The sequence below is a fragment of the Gaeumannomyces tritici genome (genome assembly GCF_000145635.1).
Source record: "Gaeumannomyces tritici R3-111a-1 unplaced genomic scaffold supercont2.6, whole genome shotgun sequence".
NCBI classification, from domain to species: domain Eukaryota; kingdom Fungi; phylum Ascomycota; class Sordariomycetes; order Magnaporthales; family Magnaporthaceae; genus Gaeumannomyces; species Gaeumannomyces tritici.
In genome coordinates this window covers 2,531,870-2,559,338 of record NW_008804550.1, presented here as the reverse complement: position 1 = coordinate 2,559,338, position 27,469 = coordinate 2,531,870, and the positions used below count along the sequence as shown (strand labels likewise).

Genomic DNA, 27,469 nt, shown 5'->3' with positions numbered 1-27,469 from the left:
ATCCATCCAAGATTCTCATCTGGCCAACTGGCCCAGTGCTCTTTCCCACTTGGCTTGTGCTTCTTTCTCGTCATTTGTACATGTGGACAACACACCTCCTCGTAAATCACCTTACAATCAGGACTCACCGTTAGCACCACCTACCGTGTATTGATCCTGATCCCGATAGGCAGTAGGCAGGTGGAGCCCCGTCACCCAATCTCTCGGAAAGGTTGGTGGTGGCATCTGGCGTGCCTTGTCATTCCCAGTGTGGGCCTTGCCCTCTTGGAGAAGAACGGTTGAGCAAGACGCTCGGCCCGAGCTCGAATGCGACCGACAGATGCGATCCCATCACGCAACCCCGACACGCAACGGGTTGCCTGCTGCGCCCAAACGGACTTGGGTCGCTCACAACGTCACATTTTACCGCACGCCCGGTCCTGTAGACTGTGATGCGCGCCATAACGGGGCAGCCTTGTGAAAGTGGAAGCCGAAGGCCCACTGACTCACTTGGTATCAATGGAAGGCCTCCTGCCAATCCAATCACTTCAACTCGTCTTGTCGCAGACGGGGGGGGGGGGGCTTTCCCAGAAGAAGGGAAACCATCACTACCGATCGGCTTCACTACCATGAATTGAGCAACCCTAATCGTTGTGTGCCGGCCTTGACTCCCGCTGTCATCAGCCTAAACCTTGAACTCAATCAAGTCGCCACCACCGCGATATGCACGCTAACGGGCCATTTTGCTTTGCACACACGCACACTCAGCCAAGCATTTAATTTCCTACCAATCCGAAGTCTTGTGGGGCTATACCGCGACTTGGAGAGAGCTATCGGCAAAAGTGAGTCGTAGTTTCATAACCGCACGGAGCAGGTAGATAGATAGCCCACCATGGGGTTTCACATCAATGTGTTGGTTCTGCTATGAGTCTATCCAGACCCATACCCAACCCATAAACCATCTATCCAACCTGCCCATGTAGAGTCACTACCCCCAAGCATATATCAAAGGACGGCGTGTCTTCCCCGCCTCTTCACGCCCTGTGACGTCCCCGCCCGCCTCCCCGGCCCCTCCCCCCTGCCGCCACCTCTGCCGCCGCCCCTCCCTCCTCCCCTCCCACCCAGCTTGCCGCCCCTTGGCGGGCCGGCCGCGTCGAAGCGCGGCGAGATGGGCTCCTCGCCAAAGGCGGCCTCGGCGAGGCGCACGTAGTTGACGAGCCCGCGGTCCACGACGGCCACGACGACGCTGCGGTGCCCGTGCTTGAGCCGCGGGTACAGCAGCCCCGGCCCGGCGCCGAACCGGCGCGACGGCGGGTCCCAGGGGCTCGAGGCTAACAGCGCGTCGGCCTCGGCCAGCGACGGCACCGCCGTGTCGCGCGCGTCGGCGACGGCCACGTGGAAGTCGGGCGGGCCCGGCCGCGTCTTGGAGAACCCTTCCGAGTTGGACGCCTTCCAGACGTGGTAGTGGATCCGGAACGGGTCCGTGGCGCCCGGGTGGTGGTGCGGATCCCGGGCGTGCTCCGCGGGGACGTGTCGGGGCACGACGTGCAGCTGCTCAAACACCCTCTCGTATGACCGGTACAGGCCGGGGCGGACCAGCGGCCCATATGCCGCTGGCGGTGGGTTTGCTGCTGCGCCTCCCCCGTTAAACGTGGGAACGAGTGAGAATAACCACTGCCATATCGTAGCATGTGCTTTCGGCGTCGGTGGCTGCGGGGTTCTCTGTGGCAATAGGGGCGCCCTGAGTACAATGTAGCCACACCTCCTCAAGTTGGCGTAGACCTGGTACTTCTCAAGCGTCACCTTTCCGCGCTCGCCCTCGTGCCCTATCAGTAGCGAGTAGGCCGCCTGCAAACTGAGCGGCACCCCGAGGTCGTACTCGTCTACCTTGACCTCCTCGGAGGCGTCTGCCGGGGTTGCTGCCGCGGCCGCCTCGCCATCCTCGGCACCTTCGGGAGAGGCACGCCGCGGCGCTTGCGTGCCCGGGAAGAGCTCCCCTAGAGGCCGGATCGGCCACCAGAGGTCCAGCGAGCCGCGCTCGACCAGGAACAGCGCCTCCTCGGGCAGGAGCCAGAGCTTGTTCCACCCGGGCTGGGTCTTGCTGACGTTGGGGATGTGCCTGCCCGTCGAGATGAGCCAGCGGCCCGAGTCGGCCTCGAGGGCCACGACGCGGTCGCGGGGGCACACCTCGCGCTTCTGCTCGGCGTCGTCCCGGTCCCGCGCCGCCCTAGGGGCGCTACCGCTACCGCTACCGCTACCGCCGCCGCCAGCGCCGTCCTCCGGGTGGTCGGCCCACGCGTTGGGAAAGTACCAGCCCCGGCACCAGTTGCTCGCCTTGTGGACCCTCTCGTACTCGAGCACCTCCTCCATGGCGCGGCGGCTCTGCTCTAGCGCCGTCTCCTGCGCCCGCGTCCCGTGTGCCTCAAAGTCCTTCTCGCCCTTGCGGATGCTCTGGCTCGAGAAGCCCTTCTTGTTGAACACGGAAGAGAACTGTCTGAAGTCCTGCACCTCGTCTTCAATCTCCTCCTCCGCCGCCGCCGCCGCCGCCGCCGCGCCGCCATCGCTGAGCTGGGGCGCAGCCGGCGCTGCGTCGTCGTCGAAGGCCATGGCTTCGCGTCGTCTGTGCCCGGCGCGCCTGGTGGACTACTTTCTCTGGATCATATCCATGTCAGTCGGGGTACGGATATTCTAGATCGGGCATTTGACACTTGCATGTTCTGCACCGATTGGTGGCGTCGCGAAGCTACCTACCTAGCAGATAGGCGCCTGCTCGTAGCTAATTTTTTTTATTCGACGACTTTGGCGGCAATGCGGGCCTGTGATTCTTGGAAACCGGAGTCAGAACTCCCCCGACATCCATCTCTACTTCCGCACCTGCCAACCTGATAGGTACACCCAATAGAAGCAGTGAAGATCAGAAAGATGGAGAGAGACCTCCGAGTCTACTCACAACCCCTTTACTGTCCGACTAGTCAGATGTTTACAAATAATCGTACATATTCCCATTCAGCTCACGATACAGATAATAACCCTAACCCGCACAGGATCGTATCGCGCCGTCATTGACCATCAAAATCACAACACAACAGCGCTAGCATTCCATTCAGGACGCCACAAAGTTATTGCCTAGAAACATTTCGACCGCCATTTCCCCGGGAGAGCTTGTGATGGCCGCCATGGCTTGACTTATTTGTCTTGATCCTACCTCCAGCTTGACATCCTCGAAATGAGACGGGTTCCCGAGATTGCCCGTCAGCCTGGAAGATGCGAGCGACATGACTGGTCCCGTCAGTTTTGTCGACATGCTCGATCTGTATACCTGCAGGACGGTCGATGCGCAAATGGAGCATCGAAACCTTCCCGCTTATTGGGTCCTGGTCAGACCGCCCCTTCAGCCGGCACAGACCTTGAGAACGATCCCCAATGTCTTCACCTCGAAGAGTGCTCGAGGAGCATTGCATGGCAGCAACACCTCGTCTTGGCGGTAGCTGACATCACTCGATAGCAGCAGCCTTGGAGCTGTTACCAGTTGGAGCATCTGCATCCTGATTCGTCAAGGCGGTCGTTCGGTGGCTACACCTTAGCCTTTGCTCATCCATTTCATCGTGGTATATTCCTCCTCTTTCAGCCGGCCAATGGGTTTGCATGTAGAGTAACACTCTCAATTACAATCTTCTCTTTGGGTCGGTTCTTCTTGTCAACCTCAATAGCCTCCATCTTGGCCAGGGTCCGCAGGCTGTCGTCGCCGATAGTCTTGCCGAAGACGGTGTTGAGGCCGTCGAGATGGGGCGCCTTGTCGAAGAGCACGAAGAACTGGCTGCCGTTGGTGCCAGGGCCCTTGTTGGCCATGGATACGACACCCCTCTCGTTATGTCGCAGCGCCGGTCGGATCTCGTCCTCGAACATGCCGCCCCAGATAGAGCGACCGCCTTTGGGGTTCTCGGGAGGCGACGGCTCCGCAGGCTGGCCGGCCTGGGCCATAAAACCGGGGATCAGACGGTGGAAGGGTGAGTTGTTATAGTATTTGGATGCACACAGAGCGAGGAAGTTCTGCGCAAGGAGGTGCGTAGGCGGTTAGGCGCGGAATATGGCACAGGGCAACCAAGGCAACCAAGGCAACCAAGGGCAAGCGATCGGGGGCTAGGCATTTACCTCTGCTGTTTTGGGAACGCTCTCGCAAAACACCTCGATCTTCAGGTCCCCAACCGTCGTGTGAAGCGTCACAGACATGATTGTGCGTGTCCAAGAATGAGGCCGGGGGTACGAAGCGGGTGGGGTTATCAATCGTCAACCGGAGTGAAGGCGATGATGCAAGCACGCGACTGCTCGAGACAGTGCCTGGGTGCGGAGCTGAATCCCTTGAGAAGGTGTTTTTAGTGCGAAGCTTGTCTGGAGCTCCGGATAGGGTGGCGCGGCTGCGCACGAGCGATCCCAGCCAACCACAAAATTCCGGGGAGAAGCTCAACCCTGGCCCGGCATCCTGCAGGGCGACTTCGTCGAAGCGGGGTCCAGTCCAAGAATGGATGGGAGGGGCTGCCTGTCCCGGGGGGGAAAAGCAGACAATCAATCGATGGGTGGACGGCGGGCCCTTTTCCACGACCTGTAAACAGATGGAAATCCTGAGCGGTTTCAATCTCGGAAGGAGAGAGATTCCGCCATCCTGCCAGGGCAGCCCGCCTCTCGCCTCTGGTCCGTCAGCCCATCAGATAGGATTGCCCAAGGGCAGCCCAGCTGAGTCAGCCTTTGCAAGTTGCCTATGTGGAGACATCAAATCGACAGGTACCAGCCCAATCGCTGGAGGACGTGATTGAATAAGACGGGGAACCTCCACCCACTCTTTCCATGAGCTTTCCCTTGCATGCACGTCGTTGTCCGAACCTCGTGGCCTGTCTGTCTGCTTTCGCCCCATGTCTCCTCTTGGTACAACATCTCTGCAAGACATGTGCCAGATGCTGGTAGGATAGACGCTTTCTCCCAGGTCCTGACAGACAATGAAGGTACAGACTGCGCAACGGTGACGCGAAAGCGGTGGCATCTAGCCATAGGATTGCATGTCAGCTGTGCCCCCAACTTGATTTTGGCTTGGCCCGTCCACATCATTTGGTTTGCGTGGACGGGCTCAGCCCCCAGGTTCGATTGTCCACCCACGCGTCGTACATTGCGCAAATCAATCATCATCTTGGGGGCCGCGGCCCACCTTGTTGCTGGTATCACTGCATGTCTGGCGCTGCTTATTGTCTCCTGCTATACAGCAGGCAGTATGGTGGCATGCTTGGCTTGGGCCAACCCCGAGCCCTGGCATTGTCCGTCGACGTGACAAGGGTCCAAAGAAGGCACTCTCAGCGCCAGCATGGACTGATTGCAGCTGCGCGCTTCAGGGGAGAGGGGGTGCTGAAGTTGGCTGGCACTGCCGACACAGCTGGCCTTGGTCTGATCCTCCCACAGGCGGTGCCGCGGCTGGGGTTCACCTGGAGCGAAAAGCGGACATGCATGCATTAGTGAGCGAGTTCTGTGCCAGCCGCTCATCACAGCGGGAGGACTCAGCCCTGGCCCGACGCCTGACGGGGCTCGGCTTCCAGCCGTCCACCAAATTGGCTCCATGGGGTGAATCGTGGTCACGCGCACTGGGCAATCATTTGTTTCTGACATGTTTGTCGTTTGTCAGTTGGACAGGCCAAGGCTGGCGTTAAGGTGAGGGACGGGCATCTAAGACAATGGAGGGGAAGCGACAACCGAAAGCGGTATGGCCCTTTGAGCCCCGACGAGACGCAATCTTCGAGGCGCCTCGCTTCCGTCAGTGAAGTGAGGCTTTCTATTGTTGAGCTAGCATGCAAAGGTACAGCTACAGGTACGGCTACAGGTGCAGGTAGAGGTGTGGTTGAACTTTGCCCGAACCAGTCGGTGCTTCCTTCCTCCAGCCAAGCAAAGCTTTCAACCCCCCGGAACTCCACTTGATGCGAGTGCCTGGTGGATTCCTTCCAAGAGCGGGACCGAGCCGGCAGCACAGACAGGAGGAGACCTCTTCCACCACCACCACCACCACCAGCTGCCCACCACACACCGCGCCCGCCTGCCCGCATCTGGCTGCCTGCCCTCCTTGCGAACGACCTAAGCACCGACCCATCCACGGCATCCCTTGGGTGCTGGATGCACGCACACACGCAGCCCGGCCCAGTCGTTCGTCTCTCCTCAAACCACGCTCCCCTTCTCTAGGCTTACTGCCGTCATCATTGTCCCTCCTTAGTCCTTTGCCGCCACTAGCCCTCCCAAATCGACCGACCACCTCGCCGACGACCGCAGCCCCCGCGACGACTTTTCCACAAAAGCGACACCCAACACGGGCGGCGCATCCTTACTGAGCAGCCGACGACGGCTGGAAACCACGACAGGACATCTTTGAGTTGTTGGACCGTGCTGTCCATGCCCTGCACTCTCCTGAGCTAGCCGCTTGATGCTGCCAGACCCGCGAAGCACCCGTCAGGGCCAACGCTAGGCAGCTTGTCGCATTGCCTTCCTAATTGACGACAGCTGCTGCCTCCACCGCCTCCTTCCGCCCGCGAAGCCACTCGGACTGGTCGGCGCACGCACGCGAGCACACCATCACCACCGGACGGCTCCGACGCCCATCGCGACCCTTTGCGCGAGCCTGCCCTGGACCCCACGTTCCAAGCCGGACTAAATCGCCTTGACAGGCAATCCTCACCCCAGCACCCCCCTGCCGCTGGATCCCTCTCTCCCGACCTAGCGTTCGACCGACCGACCGACCGACCTGCCAGCCTGAGCACCGCTGCCAAACCACGCTCACTCCCTTGGCCATCCCGGCGTCTGAATCTAGCCCCTGGATACCGACCGCCGAGGCCAACGTCCGCCGTGAGCGAGGGAGGGTCTTCTCGCCCCGATCCCAGACGACCGCCCTCGAGGGAGGCCGGGGGGGTGCGCCACGCAAACGGCCAGCTCGGGGGTATTCTCGAGCTCTGAATTCAATGAGAACGGCCGTCGTCTCTTTCAGCCGCACCTCACATCGTACAGAGAACCGCCGTGTTCTCCGTGCTGACCCCCAGCCCGGACAATGGCAGCCTCAGTCAGGATCTCGGGCCCGCCCAACAGCAGTTTCTTGGTGGGCTACCCAGGAATATCTGCAACACTGGTGAGTCCTTATACTTTGCGGCGTCGACAGCTGCTCTGGTGTACCTTTCTTTCTCGTTTGATTGTACCCAACAAGGCTCCCTTGTCGCGGGGAGAGCCGTCGCGCTGTTCCTCCCGAAAGAGATCAAGAATGCGTCATGCCGTTTCGGTTCTCCTCTCTCCATTCCTCACTCGTCCCGGGCCGGCCGTGTCTACCCCTCAAATACGCCCCTGCATCGGCTAACGGCATGCCTTCACCGGCGCACTCCTGCTCTAGCCCAGAATAGAAGGCAAGGTTGAAATCAGGCCATCTCAAGGATACTCGATGCCAGTTGGCATCTCGCTGGTCAGGATATGCCTCCAGAGGAGAGAGTCGATACATCCTGCCGCCGACAACATGGCCAAGAAGCACCTGGGCACGCCGAGGCGCGAGACTGTCGACATTGTGGGCAAGGAGCATCTGTTATTCCGTTGCCAGGACGGTAAGGAGGCCGAGAGCGTCATTGCTATGGACCTCCCCTTTGTCCTCTTTATTCCATTTGGTCGCGGCGGCGAGGAGACGAACCGTAGGATACCGCCCGCATCGCTGCAGCTGCCCAGCCGCACCGCCGAGACCTTCTACGAGCTCATCGTCACGGTACAACAGGGCGCCAGCGATCAGTTCAAGTATGCTTTCCCGCTGCCGCTGCAGAGGTACGATACGCTCTCGACTTTTGGCATGTATAACCGGCCCGAAAGCAAGATTGCAACGGCCGACAACATCATCACGCTCGCCACGTCACTGCCGCGCTGGAGCTACGGCCCCCAGGACCCCATAACCGTCTATATCAAGCTGGCACCGAACCCCGATTGGATGAACAAAGCCAGGCGCGTCACCATAAACAAGATCACGCTGAGCATCGAGGAAGAGATCACGTACAACCCCGAGGGCGACGAGCCGACCAAAAAGGTCAACAAGATCGCCAAACGCACACAAAACGTCGGCGCCAAGATGCCCGAGGCCGGCTACACCACAAATCTCGGTCTCGTCTTCCCCTCACGCGATCTGAGGGACTCGGAGGGCATCATGCGGAGGGGCGAGCCGTCACGGTTTCCCAACTACGGGGTGACTTCGTTCACCACCACTTCTACTCTTTATAAGATTGAATTTTTTCTCACGGTCAAGGTTCGTGTCCTACTGCCATGTTATCCTTTAAAACCGGTCCCTTTCCCTTCCTCCTTCTTTACTAACATGCTGACTCTTTTGTGACAAGGCTTCTATGAGTTCCGCACGTGACATCGTACTACGGCAACCCATCGTCATCTGCCCCTTGGACCAACAAGGCTGTAAGGAAGAGATTGAGGCCATCGAAGTTGCAGCAAGAGATGCGTCCATGGTCGATGCCAACAACCCCTTCCTGCCTGCTAGGACAATAGTGCTCGCCACTCAGTCAGACTCACTACGGCACCTTGGCCTCTGCCTCGTTGGTGGGAAGAAAAAGCCATTAATCGAGTAATGAGCTTCGAGCCTTATACGACTAATAAATAGATGAGGGGCCATGCCGAGCGTTCTCTCATCCTATCCCACCTCGAGATGTCATCTGGCCTACCTCGCCCATCGGATCGCCACTGCCTAGACGCCCTGCGCTTCCCGATGTGAGCTTGTTTATGCCGTTCGAGCATGACAGCCTACGCGAAATCGGCTCACGCTCTGAGCTATCTTGGCCAATAGTCCGACTGTATTGGCGGCCGTCGCTTCAATCCCGTATCCGACACAAGACTTACCGGTCCAAAAATGAAACGGAGCTGGAGTGCCATGTCACTGACATTATGTCCCCATGATGCGTTTCGAGGGAATGGGCAGAAGGACCTGCCCGCTGAGTTGTCCTGCGCGCTAGTCTGAAGCGCCTGACCAGCCGAGCTACCGGCAACAGCAGCAGAATCAGCAAAAGGGCAAGGGACAAAAGTGGCACAGCCAGTGAATGAGTAGGTATCCGCTTTTAGAAGGGCAAAGGAGGCATCGCAGCTTTGCAGCCCCAGATGGTTCGGCCCCGGCGATGTCAGACCGGTTGTCGATTCTTCTCGCGACCGATCCCATTCACGGTGTGGGACTCTTTAGACTGCGGCAGAGAAGACCACGACGACTCGGAGCGCGGGGATTGGTGGACATAATAGGGGGCAGGAGTCAATCCCGGCCACCTGTCCTTCTCGTTTTCTACTCTTTTATCTCCCCTACCACTGATATCTTCTTCCCTGTTCTACGCACCATTTACAATTTTTTTTCTCTTTCTTCCTGGGTGGCGCGTATATTCCGCTGGGGCGTCGGTTGAGCTTTTGTCATGATTTGGGCACCTAGGTGGTTTTGGGAGCGGGAGCGGGCTTCTTTTGTTTTGTTTCCTCTCTTCTTCCCTCTCACTTCTACATCTATTCTGTTTTGGACAGCTAAGCATATCTGCCTCTTGATTACTTCCTTCCACCTCCTTTTCATCTTAGGCAAAGACTCCATCCGGTAGTCGGTGGGGTGGTGTCGTCCGTTGGCGCGTGGACAGAAGTTTGTGTCCGCAGACAAGTCTGAATACTATACCATACCTGTATTTTCCGGTGATGTTTGGATGCGCAGTGGGCCGGCTTCTTGCGCCCGACGCCCGAGTATCCATAGGTTTTGAAGGATCAGCCGGAACGTTCATCACCGACTACTTGATACCCTTACAATGTATCACGATGTACAATACACATCACACGTCAGCCCAAGAAATATTCTACCTCGTCAGCAACCTTCAAGCACATGTACGAAGTGTATTGGTGTTACCTTTCAATGGGTGATAGAAAGATGTAGAGCCTGGTAAGCCATTGCCGTTCTATTTTCCTCTTCTTCCCCGACTTGTTCAGCAACCTCTACTCCCCATCCATCTATTCGACCAGACATCTTTCTAGATGTGAGCGCTCCCGCTGTCGCCGTGAGGGGTACCCAGCCTCGAAAAGCTCCCTATTCAATATGCAATGCCCTGCCCTGACTCGTCGTCCTTCCCGACAGACAAGCGATGGGCGTGCGACCCAATCCTCTACGAGAAAACACCCGCAGCCGCACCGTTTCGCCAAAGTTTTTTTTTATGTTTCAGACCGCTAAAATCCCAATTTAGCTCAAAACAGCCACCCAGGCACGAAGAGCACGTCTTTTTGCCCTACAGGACATGACAAGGGAGGAGTGGTGATGAGAAATGGGGGGCAATCAAGACGAAATAGGAACAGAATACGCATGATCCCTGCCAGTCCGTCCCCGAGCCAGAGAAGCCGACAAACGAGATTCGTTGGCGGTTCAAGAAGTAATGACATTGAAATGGTATGTGTTGCTAGGCGCGTGGTCTGCTGCCCTGCGATGATGGGGAGTAATCCCATCCTCCGAGATTTCCAAACTCGGGAGACGAAGAGTTGTGTGGAAAAAAGAAAAAGAAAAAGGACAGAAAAAACAATGAGAGGCGAGATGCAAAGACTCATAGTGTGCGGGTGGCGGACAGTGACCTGGGCGCAGTCGACTGATCAGCCAGGCCGCGTCATCGCATAACTTGATCCTCCAAGTATGTGAGTACGTAGCTGGTAGGTAGAAGCTACGCCGCGCCATGTGACGCACGCCCTACTCTGGCAGCCGTCTCCAAGACAAAGCCGTTAACCACTAGCCGACACGTCGGCGCTTTGGTTCTGGGGCAGGACTGTCCCTGAGATCATTCCGGAAGATCTCCTCCGTTGCCGCCGGGCTGGGGGTACCATTGTGCATGGCCATCCCAGGGCCCATGTTGCCGTGCTGGGGGGCCATCGCCGCTCCACCGTCGAACGGTGCGTCGAGGCTGAAGTTGAACTCGTCGCCGTCCATTGGGTTCACGCCCGAAAAGTCAGTGCCATCGAAGCCGCCCAACGGGTTCGCAAACGCGCTGGGATCGAGGAACTGGTCAATATCTATATTCTCGGGGAAGTAGCCGCTTGCGGCGTTGTGTGTCGGGTTGCCGGCGTTGTCGATTCCCGGGATGTGGCCCGATGGCGAGAGCGGACCTAGTATGTGCGTCAACTCGTCGATCTTGTGGTCTTGGTCCTCCTGGAGCCGGTGAAGCGCATCGAACTCCGCTTGTGACCTACCCAGCTCGTCAAGCAGCGGCGGCGGCGGTGTCAGCGACGGCATGACGGGAGAGAGCGAGTTGCGGGCAGGAGGCGCGCTTGTGGGGATCCGTGGCTGTGGAGGAGGTGGTGGGGATCCCTTTATCTCCCGAGACGGGATCGGCATGAACGAGGGGTTCGAGGAAGTAGGGGTCGACGTTGGGCCGGCAGTGGCCATGCTGGCCGACACCGAAGGGCTTGTTGTTTTGGGCACCGATGCCTGGCGGGCCATGATGTTGATGACCTGGTTGCGCTGGTCGCTGTTCATGGTGACAGGCGTCTTGGCCGCCACATCCGACAGGTCGATGCCCGTCGCGGCGCCGGCGTTGGTGTCGTTGATTATCCTCATCATCTGCTCCTGGGGGCTCCCGACGGCATGCTTCAGGAAATCTGCTGCAGATGCGTCGGTGGGCAGGTCCAGCAACTCCGTGACCTGACCCATGCGCGGCCCGCCGCCGCCGTAGGCTGGCGACGCTGCCGAGGCTGGGGACGAGGCCGCGATGCTGGCTGGCCCCGAGCGAGGAATGGGGGGCAACAGTCGCTGAGGCCTCTTAGGAGGGCTTGCCGCGTTGGTGTGGTCGCCCGCCTGCCGGTGGACGAAGTCGCCGAGGTCGACGACGCTCCCTTGCGGCATGTTGGCGTTTGGGATGATGCTGGCAAGTAGGTCCGACACACTGTGCGACCCGCCCTGTTCCTCAAGCGACTTGCGGAACACATTGGCGAGGAAGTTGAGAATGGCGTTTATGGAATTCTCATGACGCTCATGCATGTTCTGGAACGCTACGGCTTGCTGGTACAGCTGGTTATGGTCCGAGCGCAGCCGCTGGATCATATCGTGGATGGCCCGCTGCTGACTGCGTAACTGGCCGACCTGGTCTCTTACAAGTTGCAGGTCCTTCTTCTGGAGCGCGCTCGCTGAGGCGTCTGCTGCCGAGCCGGTTGGCCTCGTGGGGCCAGGCTGTGCTGGGCCGACAAAGGCCTGGGAGTGTGTGTCCTCGGTGACTACCTCCTCCTCGCTGTCGCCGTCGCCATCGTCCTTCTTCCCCTTCCTCTTGCCGCCGCCGCTCTTGGGCTTGTTGATCAGCCACAGCAGGTTCGGATGACCCCGCTTGAAGTAGGGGTTGTAGTACTCGCTCGGGCTCTTGTTCTTCCGCTCGCTGGCCTTCATCGAGTTGTCCGACAGCCCGACCCTCTTGTGGAAGCCATACATATTCAGTTGCCTCACAAAGGAGGCATAGTTGTTGTGCTTGAAGAGCTCTGGAATCAGCGTCTTGGCGAATTCATCCTCATCCAGCACTATGAACGAGTCGCCCTGTTGCGACCATCTGATGAGCTCTGTATTCTTGGCCTCTTCGAGGAAGCTGTCAAGATCAGAGGAAAGCCGGGTTAGCCAAGGAATCGATTTTAAAGCCGGGGTGTGTTTGGAGGAGGGTATGGGGCTAGGTGTTTACCTGCTCAGCTTCTGCACGAAGGGGGGGATTTGTTTCCGATTCGCCTGGGCATCCCTCTTTGCCCTGGCGGCCTTCTCCTCAAGAAGCTGGATGTTGTCGTTCTCATCGACCGGGGCCGCCGAGGCGGGCTGCGGGATCAGGGCGCCGTCGTCCCCAAAGCTGGGCCATGGGTCGGAAAGTCCATCATACTGGGGTCGGCCGGCAGTCGGCACGAGGGCGCGTGCGGCTGGGCGCCGGGCGACGACATTGGAGGGGGTCGGCGTGGGCTGGGGGAAACCCTGGGCGGACTGGAACTGATTCGGGGCGGACATTATGAAAGGCGGAATGGTGGGGGTAGCGGGCTTGGACGAGTCGGAGACGACGAAGTCGGCATCCGAGCCTGCGGGGTTCCAGCGCGAGAACTGGTCCGGGGGAGAGGCGTAGGGCGACTGGTACGGCTGGACCGGGACAGTGACAGGTCCGGAATCTGGAAGGGCCCGCTTCCTCGGGTTCGGCGGAGACATGGAGAGGTACATGCGAGCCGGGGGCCTCGGACCGCTGGGAGATCAGGGTGGGACTATGGGCTGCTGCGGCTGCTGCGGCCAGCCGCTCGCGCGACAAAGTCGCGAAGCGATAGACGGGGAGGGGATGTCCAGCAACCCGCTCGCTGCTGTGTCGTTCCCGACGGAGCGGATGCGTGCCCAAGGTATCTACGTGGCCGGGGATCGTGTTGTTGTTGTCGCCGGCGGATAGCGCTGGGTTTAGGCGCCGGGGCGCAGGCAAGGCTGGCAGGACGTCGCGCCTCGGAGCAGTCGGGCGGGCTGGCTGCTGGAGCGCGCGCCCTGGTCCAGGCAGGATTCGGTGGAAGGCGACGACGGGGCGGCGAAGCGACTGGCCTTGTCGGCGGGGGAGGGGCGAAGGCGGGCGAGCACACACTGCTGTCGGATAGAATACGGCTGGGTCGGGTGATAGCGAGTGACAGCGAGTGACGTGGAGGTGATATGGAAGTGATGTCGAGCCGGTATTTCGTCCGCCACGGTGGCCCTGTCGATTTATACACTTCTATCGTCGGATTCTCGGGATTGCAGCGCTCCTAGTGGGAAACAAAGCTGCACAATGGGAGGGCGCGGTGCTCAGAGCTGGCGTCTTTGCTGGGGCTCTTGGAGCCTCAGAGATGGACGAGGCCGCCGCTCACAACCCGCGGACGGTGTACGCCGGGTAGAGACGACCAGCGGATTCTGCCGCCCGCTGCGACCAGAGCTAGCCAAGCCGCCAGGCGCTGATTGAGGGTTGGAAGTGGGGTTGCTGCGAGGTTACGGTTACCTGGGGCTGGCCGAGCTCAATGGCCGGGCATAAAAAATTGTTCCAGACGTGGGACCGTGATAGGATGGAGCGAGCGCTGATGCAGCCACAAAGAGTCGAGGAGGGTACGGAGAAAAGAGAATAATGAGGATAGAGATGAAGGATGGATAGAAGGATTAAATCAAACAAGGGGAATTCTTCAATTGTTGTCTAGGTAGGTGGTAGGTAAGTCTTCGCTGTAGCTCTCTTTTCCCTGGTCTTTTTCTTCGCGACGACAGCTTCGATGTCTCTCGTCTTGCGCCTGAACAGCAGCAGCAGGCAGCTTCTGGGCGGCGCGTCTCGCAATCAATCGCAGGCGTCAGAGGCAAATCCCGTCTTTCTTGGACCTTGAAGCAGCGGCGGGTAAGTGCCTCGTGTTTATAGTCCTTTGCCAACGGGCCTTCTCGACCGTCATGTTCTGGCGGGGGGAGAGGTCCGGTCCAGACTTCCCGCCAGCGCGAAGCACCGTCCATTACTGTCTGCGCACAGGCAAGCAGAAGAGCTTGAATGAGGCGATCCCCGGACCCACACTGGCCAAAAGCTGCTGAGCTCAATTCCCAATTTGCGGCGCCTAGCCAGCATCGCATGGACCAGTCCAGTGGAGCCCGCCGCCAGCCAAAGATCGCAGAATCAGAAGGCGATCGGCTTCTACCGCAGCCTGGGTGGGGCCCGGCTACACGCAGTCCCACCACCATGGCCATGCAGCCTGGGTTTGACGACTCGTGCCGCCTGTTTGGTCGCCCAAACTGTCACCAAGCCCGCCGACTGTTGACGGCCGCCATTCTGTTTTTTCTGCATGCCCGTTTTCCACACGCCTCCCTCCTGGCCCAACTCGGCACGCACGCCGTCCCCACAGGACAAGCTGTTCCCGTCTGGCTCGGAGCCAAAGTCCAGGGGCCCTAGCTTCTCCCGGAGCTTCTGTTCCGGGCGAATATGTGCAGCCCCAGCACGGAGGCCGCACACGTGGCATTCCGGGTGCTGAGACAGCCAGTCAGGGTGTGGCTGCAATCCACCGGCTTGACGTACATGTCACCGAGGCACCTAAACTAGGACCGGGCGGGGTGGTGCTGGACAGCTAGCGTAGCTCACGATAAGACTCGATGTTGGATCAGGTTTTGCGTCTCGATAAATCCATGCGTCTGGGTATCTAACTACCTCCTACTTACATATATCAACATGCCAATGACGGCATCGCGAGTACCTACTTGGCGCCTCTCCCTACAGCCGCCGATGTCCTCGACAGCTGCGCGCTGCGGGCTTGATCCCAAGCCCGTCCGCCAGAGTGCTTCGCTCGTGTCTCCCGCTCGTGCTTCCTCCCTTCCTTCAGGTCTCGCGATTTCTCACGGGGGTCGATGACAACCAGCTCCTCCTCAGCTTTCTTCCGATAGCTCAGGTCCTTGCCTAGTTTGTCGGCAGCGAAGCTCAGTGCATGAGACATCCAACCCGCATCACCGTCGTCCTCGTCATCCTGCTTGCCGCCCTCCACTTTGTCCCAGGCCTTGCAGCTTTGGCAGTTGAGGATGAAGTGCAGGTCGCAGACTTCTCCCTCTTCGTCTGCTGAGGGCTTCTTGTCCTGTGGTTCCCCACCGCCGTTAGCGCCAGCACCACTGGGCTCGTGCTTTTGCGAGCCTTTTGCTGCCGGGGTCTCAACAAGTTTCGACTGGAAGGCTTTGAGTAGGTCCAATGTCTTCTGCTCCTCTGTAGCGTCCGTCATGTTCGCCCCTGGTCTCCGCTTCCTGCCCCTAGTGGAAGTCTCTGGCATCATCTGTTCAAGAGCCGTTTTCTTTTCCTCTCGCACCGGCTCGGCGTGGACTGTCCGTCGCATCGAAGCCTTCAATGCGGCAATCTCTTCGTTTGCCTTCTCCAGAGCGGTCTTCTTTTTGGTCTCCTGCGCCTCAGGCGACGGGCTTTTATACCTTGGTTGCACGCGTGGCGCTATGGGCGGTCCTTGAGGTTGAGAGCCCCCAGCCTCTGGTCCATCCTGAACATCTCGTGAGGCTGACTTATCACCTGGCGAAGTTCTTTCAGGGAGCGCAGCCTTCTCGGGCACGGCCTTGGGCTTCTTGTCCTTCTTCTTGGGCAGCAAGGCTGCAGGCTCCTCTTGGTCCACATCCATGACGATTCTGGTGTCAAACTTTGGCTTCTTCAGGAGTGGGAGTTCCTCGGCATCTCCTTCCTCGTCGCCAAAACTGAGCAATTGCTTCGCGCCCTTTCTCTTCTTAGACTTTTTGACAGGGGCAGGCGCCACCTCATCCCGCCGCGCAATGCGTTCCCTCTTCTTCATATCGTCAAATGGGTTGACTAGTATCTCTGTTTTGAGGAGCTTGATGGCGTAGAGGGGGCGCTCGCCGCCCTCCACCAACTCAGCCTCGCCCATCTTTGCCAGGTTATAAATCGTATCGCCACTAACTTGTAATTAGCGCCAAGGGAGCCAGACACGGAGACCGAGGAGATAGGGGCTTGTATACTTACGCTATCCGTCCAAAAATGGTGTTTTTGCCGTTGAGCTCGTCGCATTTGTCGAAAGTAAAGAAGAATTGGCTGCCGTTGGAATCAGGGGTGCCGTCGTTGGCCATCCCAAGCAACCCGCGTCGGTTGAATTTCAGCCGGCTGTGAAATTCGTCCTTGAAACCGATGCCCATCTCCCCGGCGTTCTTCCCTCTCCTCTGGTCCGTGGGCCATGGCTCGAGATCGCCCGAAAAGGCCCCGCCGTCGTAGATGGACTCGCCGCCGTTGCCCGTGCCGGTCGGGTCGCCGCCCTGGATGATGAAGCCGGGAACGAGGCGATGAAAGATGGTGTTGTCGTAGTAGCCATCGAGGCAGTGCTGGAGGAAGTTCCTCGAAGTCAGAGGGGTTTGCTTTGCGAAAAGCTCGACCGAAAGCTCGCCCAGGCTGGTGTGGAGGATGACCGAGGCCGTCGGCTGCGGCTCGGTGTTGTAGATGGCCGACATGATGGCGAGCGGCGATTGGAACGGACGGGAGTGCGTTATGCAGAGGTAGCCGGGGCTTGCGGTGGCTGCATAGAACGGGCGACGCCCGTCTGGCGTAGGTTGTTCTTATTTTGACGCAGAATCAGTTCACGCAATTCGCGAAATCGATCGGCCGTTGTAGCCGCTTTCCCAAGTCGCGTCGGGCAAGCCGAGACAAGGCACTGGCTGAATTAGTGGGGCATTGTAGATGATGTCACGCCACGTGATTGGTCCGCCCTTCGGGACAGCTGAGGAGCTCCATCGACGACTCAACCACGGCGGGCCAAGCTCGGGAAGCGGCAGCTCGACGACACCGACCGCTAACCTCTTCAGCCATCCTCACTTCCGCATCTCACATCCCGCGAAGCCGTCTGCAGCTTCTCCACGATCCTCTCGACTGGGCTGGACTACGTCCTTATTTGCAAAGCCGCGCACGCGCGATTTGGCCACCATGGCGGACCCGCGAGAGTCGTCGTCTTACTCGGTTTTGCCGAGGATCAACTACAACACCATTGGTGGTGTCAACGGCCCTCTGGTCATCCTCGACAATGTACGTCGCCGCGCATCGCCCCCTTTGGATTCTCCGTTGCTGACAGCTAGTCCAGGTCAAAAACCCCAGCTACAACGAGATTGTCTCGCTCACTCTGCCTGATGGCACCGTTAGGTCGGGCCAGGTGCTCGAGGCCCGAGGTGAGGAGCTATCTCCCTAAGCCGCATTCCCGCGTTTGTCGACATCGAGCCCCGTCCCGCTGACACGCCACTCCGATCAGGATCCCGAGCCATTGTGCAGGTCTTCGAGGGCACGTCTGGTATCGATGTCCAGAAGACCAAGGTTGAGTTTTCTGGCGAGAACCTTAAGCTCGGCGTTTCTGAGGACATGATGGGTCGCATCTTCGACGGTTCCGGCCGCCCCATCGACAAGGGTCCCAAGGTGCTGGCCGAGGACTACCTGGATATCAACGGCCAGCCCATCAACCCCTACTCCCGGGTGAGTCGGCCCCAGCTCGACTACCCCCGGCTCCGCGGTGCTCAGGTCTGACAGTGGATGGGATGCAATTCAGGTCTACCCCGAGGAGATGATCTCGACTGGTATCTCTACCATCGACACGATGAACTCCATCGCCCGTGGACAGAAGATCCCCATCTTCTCGGCAGCCGGTCTGCCGCACAACGAGATCGCCGCCCAGATTTGCCGACAGGCTGGCTTGGTGCAGAAGGAGGGCATCACCAACAAGGGCGTCCACGACGGCCACGAGGAGAATTTCTCCATTGTTTTTGCTGCTATGGGTGTCAACCTGGAAACGGCCCGATTCTTCACCCGCGATTTCGAAGAAAACGGCAGCTTGGAGCGCACAACGCTATTCCTAAACCTCGCCAACGACCCAACGTACGTGAAGCATATGCATCTGGGACGGTGGCCGATGATGACCATGCCGGTATACACGCACGCCAGCTGAGGAATACTTTGCGCTGACCCCTTGGCTTCGCAGGATCGAGCGTATCATCACCCCCCGGTTGGCCCTCACTACGGCGGAATACTACGCCTACCAGCTCGAGAAGCACGTCCTGGTCATTCTCACCGACCTGTCGGCGTACTGCGATGCGCTGCGTGAGGTTTCGGCGGCGCGTGAAGAGGTGCCAGGCCGTCGTGGTTTCCCAGGTTACATGTACACGGATCTGTCCACCATCTACGAGCGTGCCGGCCGTGTCGAAGGCCGCAACGGTTCCATCACGCAGATCCCTATTCTTACCATGCCCAACGACGACATCACGCACCCGATTCCCGACCTGACTGGCTACATCACCGAAGGTCAGATCTTCGTGGACCGAGGCCTGTACAACCGCGGCATCTACCCGCCGATCAATGTGCTGCCGTCCCTGTCCCGGCTGATGAAGTCGGCCATCGGCGAGGGCATGACGCGCAAGGACCACGGCGATGTGTCCAACCAGCTGTATGCCAAGTACGCCATTGGACGTGACGCGGCAGCAATGAAGGCTGTCGTGGGTGAGGAGGCGCTGTCGGCCGAAGACAAGCTCTCTCTCGAGTTCCTCGACAAGTTCGAGCGTACGTTTGTGGCACAGGGCCCATACGAGTCGCGGACCATCTTCGAATCGCTGGACTTGGCCTGGTCTCTGCTGCGCATCTACCGCAAGGACATGCTCAACCGTATCCCCGCCAAGGTCATCAACGAGTACTACCAGAGGACGGCGGACCGCAAGGGCAAGAGCAAGGCGCACCCGGAGGACAGGGCGGCTGAGGAGAACCTGATTGACGCATAAAGCCGTGTCCTTTTGTCGGTTCTAGCTGTCGCATATTGTGTGATTTGAATAGGTTGGTGATGGGCACCTACCTAAGTAGGCACTTTTGATATTTTATGCGCAATGGAATTGTGTTGTTCAAACATGGGTGTGGCCCCTGAGTGGACATTAGACAAGAAATATGGAGGATCTAGTTTTGGACATGTCCTGCGCCCAGTCTCTAGGCAGGCTGTGATTTTGCAGGTGTTGGCAAACGTCAGGTGCGTACGAGTTTAAGGGCAGGTATCCCTGAGCGCCGCCATGTTGGAATGTTGTGGGAAAGGACGGGTAAAGCCTCGAGTCGCAATGCCCTGGAAAAGCTCTCATCCTTCACAAACTCTTCCAAGGCACCAACAATGATCATTTTTAACCCTAAAACATGGAAGCGATTGTCATGATGCTTATTCTCGAGATGATCAACATCACCTCTGGCTGCCCGGGTAGTAATCCGAGGTCCAGGGGCCATCAAGATGTATGATTGACACGAGCGTTGGGTCATGTCATTCTCTCTCTCACCTGTGTCTCCAAGCATTTCTCCGTCAACACGAAAATCAAAACCCCGCATCTTGGCGGAGCACTGGCGGCTGGGGCCAGGGGTTGGGGTCGTCCCGCACAGTGGCTCTGCCGCACCAATCATGGGCCGCGCTACAGCGACGGGTCCCTGGCAGCGCACGAGTTCCGGCCGAGATGGATCAAACCTTTTGCCGACGTCATTCGATCAATCCCGTCTTCAATTTGCAGACAGCCATGTTTGCTTTTCACACTCCTTCGCGACTCCTTCCCGTCTTTGCTGTTCTAGGTAGGTACCACGGTACCTACATACCTCCCTACTTAGACCTAGGCAGACAGGCAGGCATCGTCTCGTCTTTAACCGCCAGGTCGGTATAGGCGGACTTTTGTTCGTCCGTCATGCCCAGCCAGAGGTCAAGGGCTTGATAAGCAAGGGCTTGACAAGGGCTGGCCCAACGAACTCGTGCTGTAACGTTCGGTTAAGTGGTTCGCGGTGCAACCTCGGCCCTCCCATGTCGACCGGTCGATTTGTTTTCTCCTCATCTCTCTGCCCACCACCTTGCATCTGCTTAAAGTCCAGACTGTATGGCCTGAAAACCAAGGGTTCACCACCCCCGCCTCGCCTCTCCCTGCCTCGCCAACTCACCATCTAAGACGCACATTCAACAACCCCCGTGCGGGCAGACCGATGAGTGGACCGCGTATTCACCTCCGATCCGGCTTGAATGTCGACACACGCATCCTCCAGGAACTCCTCCGCTTCCCTGCTCCATCACGAGATCTCCCCGGGTTTCCCCAGCCACCCGTTGAATGAAGCTCCACCGTGGCCGCTACCCTCATCTTCTCCTTTTTTTTCCCCACGGGGAGAGAACGGTTTGCCAACAGGGACATTTCCAAACAAACAATAACAATAACAATACCAACTGTCTTGCCCGTAAGTACGGGTGAGCAGCGACAGCTACCTTCTAGCCTATCTTGCCTAGTGACTGCTATCTGACCTTGAGACAAAGCTATTACGAGGGACTGCAGCTCAGAAAGTCAAAAGGGGCCACTTGCTACGCTTACCCTGACGCTTCCTTTGCCCATCATTCGGTTCATGCTCCGAATCCCCTGCTGTTACCCTCCCTCGCTGAATGCATGGCTACCCCGTGGCAACAATGGCCCAGGTGGAGTGGAGAACGAGATGCGTTCTTCCATAGCTTGCTAGGGATTGGGGTAAATTCAAAGCTTGCCCGCATCCTCGTCTACCCCATTCCCACCTCCTCACGACAAGCCCTTGCCTACCAACGGTCCGGCTCAAATTATCAGGAGGCCGTAAGCGATCCCCACCGCGTATCTCGCTACCCGATTACCACGTCGGTCTAGTTTGTGGGGTTTTTGGGGGAGGCATCCGTCATGACCGGACGAGGAGCAGGATGAGGGGAAAGCGGCGGGCTGGCAATGAGTCGCAACCAGTGTGGGAACGTAATATGCTGCCGTACCTGCATGCCTACCTCTGGGTATAAAGATGTCGTCCCAACCTCGGCTCCCTCGGTCTCTAGAATTGAGTTTCCGCCTTGGTCGTCGTCCGTTCTCTGTCTACCCTCCGGGCCCAGTCTCCTCAGACAGATACCTGCTGTTAGCTGCCGCCGATACCTGGTGCACTCTTGTCTGCCTATCCGCCAAGCAACCATGAGGCATTCTCTGCTATCACTGGGCGCATGCCTGCTGCCCTTCTGCTCGGCGCAGGCCACGGCAAAGCCGCAGCCCGACGCCGACGGAAAGTACTGGATCCACGGCCAGGGCATCTCGGCCGCCTTTGTGCCCTACGGCGCCTCGGTGGCCAACGTGTTCGTCAACGACCGGTACGGCATCCGCCGGGACATCGTGACGGGCTTCGACAACGCCACGCACTTCAGCGAGGACAAGAAGCACGACCACTTTGGCGGCGTGCCGGGCCGGTACGCGAACCGCATCAGGAACAGCACCTTTGAGATCGACGGCGAGACGTTCCACATCCTGCCCAACGAGCACAAGACGCCCGAGCACCCGGACGGGCTCAACACGCTCCACGGCGGGCCCAAAGGCTGGGACTGGCGCAACTTCACTGTCGTCTCGCACAGCAACGACAGCATCACCTTCTCCATCGTCGACCCGGACGGCGAGCAAGGGTTTCCCGGCGAGGTCGTCTCGTACGTGACGTACACGCTGGGCAACATGACGTGGGACTTCAAGATCGTGGCTATGGCGACGACCAAGAAGACGCCCATCATGCTGACCAGCCACGCTTACTGGAACCTCGACGGCTTCTCCAACAACGAGACCAACAAGATCTACAACCACACCTTCCATATCCCCAACGGCGGGCAGCGCGTCGACGTGGACAACATCCTCATCCCGACGGGCGACATCCTGGCCAACCAGAAGCACTCCATCAACGACTTTTGGAGCGCGCCCAAGCAGATCGGCGCAAACTTCTCGAGCCCGGGGATGCTCGGCAACTGCGGCTTCAACTGCACCGGCTACGACAACTGCTGGCTTGTCAACCGGGCGCAGGACGGGCCCTACAACTGGCGCACCTCGGGCCCCGTGGCCTCGGTCTGGTCCGACTGGTCCGGCATCCGGCTCGACATCTTCTCGGACCAGGACGCGTTCCAGATGTACTCGTGCGGCGGCCAGGACGGCTCCATGCCGCTCAAGAAGACGCAGGGCATCAACGACAACCCGAACTTCCCGCGCACCATTGCCAAGGACGGCTGCATCGTGCTCGAGGTCCAGGACTATATCGACGCCATCAACCAGCCCAGCTGGCAGCGCAGCAAGAAGCAGATCTTTGGCCCCGGCGACGACCCGTACGTCCTCCAGGCCAGCTACAGGTTCAGTCATGTCTAGGTCCAAGGGGGTTGCTCGAGGGTTTTCCGTTGGTTGGGTCGTGTCATGAAGTGATGTGAATGGACAAGACGAATAAAAGGGGCGAAAATGGAAATGAATGTGATAAAAGCTAGCAAGCACGCATGCCTTATCAATTGGCATTGCATCACGGACGAGCTTGTTTGTAACTATCTCATAATGAATAATTAATTACCATGGAACAAAATTTGCGTGATATTTTTATTTTTTCCTTGTCATCTTGAAACCGAGTGCTAATGTTGTTGTGCTATTGTGGTCGATTTCTCCTTTTGATCAATTTCGACGATTTTCAAGCTTCAATCCCAACTTTGTCCTGAATTTCTCGCGCGTCTGAGCAGGCGATTCTTAATACTGCTTGCTGTCGAGTCCATCATAAATCCCTCCGAAAGCAGACCACAACCTAATCGCCTTTGATCCACTGGCACAGGTAGCCCTTCAAGTGGTCGACAATCCTCAAGCACGGCCAAAAACACACAAACACCACCTTCGCCCGCAATGTCGGCGTCAACCGCAACGCTCCACCCGCCACAGCGCCAGCCCTCCTCGGCCTCAAAAGGGTCCCAAAGCCCGCTGCCGCCGCTGCTGCACACACCATCGGGGCTCGCGCTGCTCGAGCTGCAGGGCGTCATCAACACGGGCGAGGAAGACGGCGGCGGCGGCGGCGCGGCGGGGCCGACGCGGGTCGGCCGCCTCGACTTCCCCGAGTACGTGCCGGGCCGGTCCGAGGACGGCGGCGCGTGGATGAAGCGCGTGTACCTCTACGTCGGGCTCAACCAGCGCCTCACGGGTGAGGTCAAGAAGCTGCCCCGGCCCGTCGCCGTGATCCGGCGCAGGAGGCGGGAGGGGGATGGGGAAGATGGTGATGATGGTGAGGCGGGGGGAGGAGGAGGCGGGGATGGCGAACTTGAGGTGGTCGAGATTGTCCGCTACAAGCTGCTGTTCTCGCAGCGACCCGAGCCGATAGGCATCCCGGCCGAGTGAGGCTTCTGGGATGGCATTTAAACCATGCTTGGCGAAAGGACACCAAGGAGACATTTTGCGGGTATAGATTCCAAGAGGAAACATTACGGATGAAGCTCAATTTTCTTGTTTTGTCTACTCTGAGAAAGAAGTAGGACATTCACACAGCGAACTTGATATGGTCCCTGACTTTTGCGTTTTTCTTCCTTTTCTCCATATGTAGGACGGTATCATACACACACAAAAAAACACCTCATGCCGCCCCGACAGTGGCCAACGGCTTCGTCCTCCCCAGGCCCTCCTTCCCGTAGTAATCCATGGGGTACGGCCCGGACCCCCAGTCCTCACGCTCGCCCAGGGCCACGAGGGCCTCGTATGCCGTCAGCAGCGGGCGCGGGAAGGCGTAGCCCCAGTCGATGCTCAGGCGCGGGCAGGCCACCTGGACCCAGCACTCGACGTCGGCCATGGCGGCCAGCTTGCCCGGGAAGATCTCGCTGAGGCACAGGTTGACGCAGGGGACGCCCAGGGCGGCCAGGCGGCGCTCGATGAGGGCCAGGGCGTGCGGGTTCCCCTGGCGGCCGAGCGAGCCCAGGATCAGCCCCCACTTGCGCGCCTTCTTGGCCGCCGTGATGGCGGCGCGCCGCAGGTCCTGCATCTCGGCGTGGCCGTACTCCTCGCGCGTCAGCCGCCGCGAGTAGGGGTCGTAGCGGTAGGCCGGCACGTTCGGGTTGTGGATCATGATGCTCTCGAGGTGGAAGCGGCCGTCACCGAGGTACAGGATCAGGTCGACCTTCTTGTCGGCCGCCGCGCGGGACAGGTCCGGGGAGGTGCAGCCCAGGATCTCGCCGCGCGACAGCGGTGCGATCTGCGGCACCACCACGCCGAAGCCGGCCCTCTCGAGCGTGGCGCGGACGCCGTGGATGGTGGCGTTGAACTGAATGGTGCCGACGAGAGCGATGGTGCTCCCCGCCGAGAAGTTGCGCTCGAGCGTGGCCAGCAGATGCGAAGTGTCAATACTGATATCTACAAAGACGTAAAGGGTCTTGATCTTGGTCACGTCGACGGGGATGAGGCAGCTGTGGGCGTAGTGCACCAGCAGGTCGCAGCCCAGGGCGCGCGCCGTGTAGTCGTCGATGCAGCAGGCGCCGTACGTCACGTCACCCATGATGAGCGTCTCGACGCCCTGGCAGAACTGGGTCAGGATGTCCGAGATGGTGGTGGCGAACAGGAGCAGGCCCTCGGGCATCTGCAGCGCCACGCGCTTGGCCCCCAGCGTCCGGATCCTGTGGATGGTTTTGTGGATCTCGAACGAGTAGTTGGCCGGCAGCAGCGCGATGGCCGCCTTGAGCTCGGCATCGGCCAGCAGCTCAGGCGGCACCTGGTTGAGCAGCCGCGGCGGCCTCTTTGGCTGCGCCACTATTAGAGAAAGGCCTGTTGTTAGATGGATAGTGATCCTACTCTCCAGCCAGGGGTCCGCTGGCTTGCAGCTTTCTCGCTTGCCTTGGATAACCCCGCTCTCTGCGCTCCCTGCATCGTCAGGGCCCGAGGCAGTCTGTGACGTTTGCGCTGCTGCTGCCGCCGCCGCCGTTCTCCTGCCTACAAATCTCTTCTTGGGCTGTTTGATCACCTGCTCCGGGGTGCTGGCCTGGGCGTAGCTCTGCTCGATGTCGGCGGCGATGCCAACATCTACCAGGGCGCGGTCGTCTTCCATTGTCGAAGGCGTATGGGTTGTACCTCTGATTAGGTGCCCAGATTCACGTGCAAGATGGGAATAAGGGGTGCTTGATAGAGTCTTTGGAAGTGGTGTTGGATCATCTGCCCCACCTGAGAAGTCGCATTAGGGGCTTTTCGCGGGGCCGTGTAGGACGACTCGATTTTGCCTGATTTTATGCGCATCAGCGCCAGTTCAGAACGCTTTTATGATATTTGCTTTGAATGACCTGGTGTCTGAGTCCAGAATCTGTGGGTATCTACCCCTGCCTCACAACAAAACTGTGAGCGTTGTTGTTGGCTTTCATGTCATTCAGGCCATCCGTTTTGTGCCGAAAGTATCTCCATAGACGAGTCGAAGACTCTCAGTTTGGTGGTGCCGTGAGGCAGTCCGATTACATAAGATCGAAGGGGTGGAGTATCGTATCGTGTGCCGGCCCACCACTCAGAGCAGAAGCTTGCGTGCACGGACCGCCACAACACTTTTCCCCTCGCATGCCCTAGGAGCCCACACACCAAATTCTAGCGACCGGCCGACTTTCTTTGTAACTTTTCACTCCAGCACCCAGCGAAAAAATATCACCAACGACCACCCGCCCAAAGACCTCAATCGCACCCTCCAGTAGGCCGATTGACGAGGAATCGCTGCAAAGATGAAGTTGAACATCAGCAACCCGGGCACCGGAGCTCAGAAGCTCATCGAGGTCGAGGATGAGCGCAAGCTGAGGGTCTTCATGGAGAAGCGCGTACGTTGTCCCTCGACGAATCCAACCGACCGACCGACTTTCTCCTAGCCAGCCGCCAGCCGCCAGCCGCCAGCCATACACTCCCCTCAATTCGCCGTCCGATAGAATGCCCGGTGATCCGTGGATTTATCGGAGATCTGGCTCGGGGTCTTGGACGGACGGGTTGTGGGTGGGCTGGTGGCTGGGCTGCCCGCTGGTTCGGCATGGCAGAGTGGTTGATGGGCGGTGCTTCTGGCTACTAGTTGCACTCACTGCATGGCCGAGGGCCTGGAAAAGATTACAGAAGCTAACTTTGTTTCTTTTCCTCTGTAGATGGGCGCAGAGGTCTCTGCCGAGGCTCTCGGCGACGAGTGGAAGGGCTACATCTTCAAGATCACCGGTGGCAACGACAAGCAGGGTTTCCCCATGAAGCAGGGTGTCCTGCTGCCCAACCGTGTCCGCCTTCTGCTCGCCGACGGCCACTCGTGCTACCGCGCCCGCCGCACTGGCGAGCGCAAGCGCAAGTCGGTCCGCGGCTGCATCGTCGGCATGGACCTGTCCGTCCTGGCTCTGTCCATCGCCAAGCGCGGCGAGCAGGACATCCCCGGCCTCACCGACGTTGTCCACCCCAAGCGCCTCGGCCCCAAGCGCGCTACCAAGATCCGCAAGTTCTTCGACCTCAGCAAGGAAGACGATGTACGTGTTTGCTGCTTATGCTGCTGTCCCCGTCTTCGCCTGCTCGCCGAGCCCGCCCACCCGTTCGACTGAACGCGGCGAGGTGGTCCTCGACGAGTAGAGTCTGAGTATAAAACCGCCTCCTCTTCTCCGCCTTTCGCTTTCCCACCCGCGCCGCTGCGGATAGAGAGATTGGTGAACGGAATAAAGGAGTTCAAGGAAGAGGCTGGTTACGCCGGGCCGACGTCGAGACACGACCCATGTCCGAAAAAGAAAACCAAACATCGTGACAAGAGACTAATGCGGGACACTTTTTCGTTCCTTTTCACAACAGGTGCGGAAGTACGTCATCCGCCGCGAGGTCCAGCCCAAGGGCGAGGGCAAGAAGCCTTACACCAAGGCCCCCAAGATCCAGCGCCTGGTCACCCCCCAGCGCCTGCAGCACAAGCGCCACCGCATCGCACTCAAGAAGCGCCAGTCCGAGAAGGTCAAGGACGCTGCCGTACGTGTTGCCTTTCCCGCGAACAGGCACCTTGCCAGCACATATGCGGTCTGCTAACTCGACGGGATGCTTTGCCAATACAGAACGAGTACGCCCAGATCCTCGCCAAGCGTGTGGCCGAGGCCAAGGCTGTCAAGTCGGAGGCCCGCAAGCGGAGGGCCAGCTCCATGCGCAAGTAAGCGTGGGCTGGTGGCGTTTTTGTGGTCTTATGAATAGGAACCGGGTTCGCGT

At 59.0% G+C, this 27,469-nt stretch overlaps 11 protein-coding genes across 11 annotated transcripts; 6 read left to right on the top strand and 5 right to left on the bottom strand.

Moving 5' to 3' along the window:
- Positions 1-738: 738 nt before the first annotated feature.
- Positions 739-2,939, bottom strand: GGTG_11225 (hypothetical protein). Its single transcript, XM_009229107.1, has one exon. The coding sequence runs from the start codon at positions 2,584-2,586 to the stop codon at positions 985-987; it is 1,602 nt and encodes a 533-aa protein (XP_009227371.1). The 5' UTR covers positions 2,587-2,939; the 3' UTR covers positions 739-984.
- GGTG_11224 (peptidyl-prolyl cis-trans isomerase-like 3 protein) lies at positions 2,909-4,657 on the bottom strand. The gene is made up of 2 exons (XM_009229106.1): positions 4,132-4,657; positions 2,909-4,029 (listed from the first exon to the last, which is right to left on the bottom strand). The coding sequence occupies exons 1-2, from the start codon at positions 4,207-4,209 to the stop codon at positions 3,604-3,606; spliced, it is 504 nt and encodes a 167-aa protein (XP_009227370.1). The 5' UTR covers positions 4,210-4,657; the 3' UTR covers positions 2,909-3,603.
- Positions 4,658-5,903: 1,246 nt separating this feature from the next.
- On the top strand, positions 5,904-9,864 carry GGTG_11223 (arrestin domain-containing protein). The gene is made up of 3 exons (XM_009229105.1): positions 5,904-7,126; positions 7,382-8,269; positions 8,358-9,864. Exons 1-3 carry the CDS (start codon positions 7,049-7,051, stop codon positions 8,598-8,600), a joined length of 1,209 nt encoding a protein of 402 aa, XP_009227369.1. The 5' UTR covers positions 5,904-7,048; the 3' UTR covers positions 8,601-9,864.
- GGTG_11222 (heat shock factor protein HSF24) lies at positions 9,827-14,478 on the bottom strand. Its single transcript, XM_009229104.1, has 2 exons — positions 12,681-14,478; positions 9,827-12,590 (listed from the first exon to the last, which is right to left on the bottom strand). Exons 1-2 carry the CDS (start codon positions 13,193-13,195, stop codon positions 10,754-10,756), a joined length of 2,352 nt encoding a protein of 783 aa, XP_009227368.1. The 5' UTR covers positions 13,196-14,478; the 3' UTR covers positions 9,827-10,753.
- A 215-nt stretch (positions 14,479-14,693) lies between these two features.
- On the top strand, positions 14,694-15,706 carry GGTG_11221 (hypothetical protein; the record flags this gene model as incomplete). The annotated part of the gene is made up of 1 exon (XM_009229103.1): positions 14,694-15,706. The coding sequence occupies one exon, from the start codon at positions 14,694-14,696 to the stop codon at positions 14,901-14,903; it is 210 nt and encodes a 69-aa protein (XP_009227367.1). The 3' UTR covers positions 14,904-15,706.
- On the bottom strand, positions 15,045-17,121 carry GGTG_11220 (peptidyl-prolyl isomerase CWC27). Its single transcript, XM_009229102.1, has 2 exons — positions 16,473-17,121; positions 15,045-16,405 (listed from the first exon to the last, which is right to left on the bottom strand). Exons 1-2 carry the CDS (start codon positions 16,949-16,951, stop codon positions 15,202-15,204), a joined length of 1,683 nt encoding a protein of 560 aa, XP_009227366.1. The 5' UTR covers positions 16,952-17,121; the 3' UTR covers positions 15,045-15,201.
- A 122-nt stretch (positions 17,122-17,243) lies between these two features.
- On the top strand, positions 17,244-19,668 carry GGTG_11219 (V-type proton ATPase subunit B). Its single transcript, XM_009229101.1, has 5 exons — positions 17,244-17,519; positions 17,575-17,659; positions 17,740-17,957; positions 18,031-18,356; positions 18,460-19,668. Exons 1-5 carry the CDS (start codon positions 17,421-17,423, stop codon positions 19,247-19,249), a joined length of 1,518 nt encoding a protein of 505 aa, XP_009227365.1. The 5' UTR covers positions 17,244-17,420; the 3' UTR covers positions 19,250-19,668.
- A 240-nt stretch (positions 19,669-19,908) lies between these two features.
- GGTG_11218 (aldose 1-epimerase) lies at positions 19,909-22,859 on the top strand. Its single transcript, XM_009229100.1, has one exon. It carries the CDS (start codon positions 21,218-21,220, stop codon positions 22,646-22,648), a length of 1,431 nt encoding a protein of 476 aa, XP_009227364.1. The 5' UTR covers positions 19,909-21,217; the 3' UTR covers positions 22,649-22,859.
- A 101-nt stretch (positions 22,860-22,960) lies between these two features.
- On the top strand, positions 22,961-23,904 carry GGTG_11217 (hypothetical protein). Its single transcript, XM_009229099.1, has one exon. The coding sequence runs from the start codon at positions 23,162-23,164 to the stop codon at positions 23,645-23,647; it is 486 nt and encodes a 161-aa protein (XP_009227363.1). The 5' UTR covers positions 22,961-23,161; the 3' UTR covers positions 23,648-23,904.
- On the bottom strand, positions 23,697-25,663 carry GGTG_11216 (diphthamide biosynthesis protein 1). The gene is made up of 2 exons (XM_009229098.1): positions 25,127-25,663; positions 23,697-25,042 (listed from the first exon to the last, which is right to left on the bottom strand). Exons 1-2 carry the CDS (start codon positions 25,335-25,337, stop codon positions 23,880-23,882), a joined length of 1,374 nt encoding a protein of 457 aa, XP_009227362.1. The 5' UTR covers positions 25,338-25,663; the 3' UTR covers positions 23,697-23,879.
- A 326-nt stretch (positions 25,664-25,989) lies between these two features.
- GGTG_11215 (40S ribosomal protein S6-B) lies at positions 25,990-27,417 on the top strand (the record flags this gene model as incomplete). The annotated part of the gene is made up of 4 exons (XM_009229097.1): positions 25,990-26,082; positions 26,395-26,757; positions 27,071-27,238; positions 27,322-27,417. 4 exons carry the CDS (start codon positions 25,990-25,992, stop codon positions 27,415-27,417), a joined length of 720 nt encoding a protein of 239 aa, XP_009227361.1.
- Between the last annotated feature and the right edge of the window lie 52 nt (positions 27,418-27,469).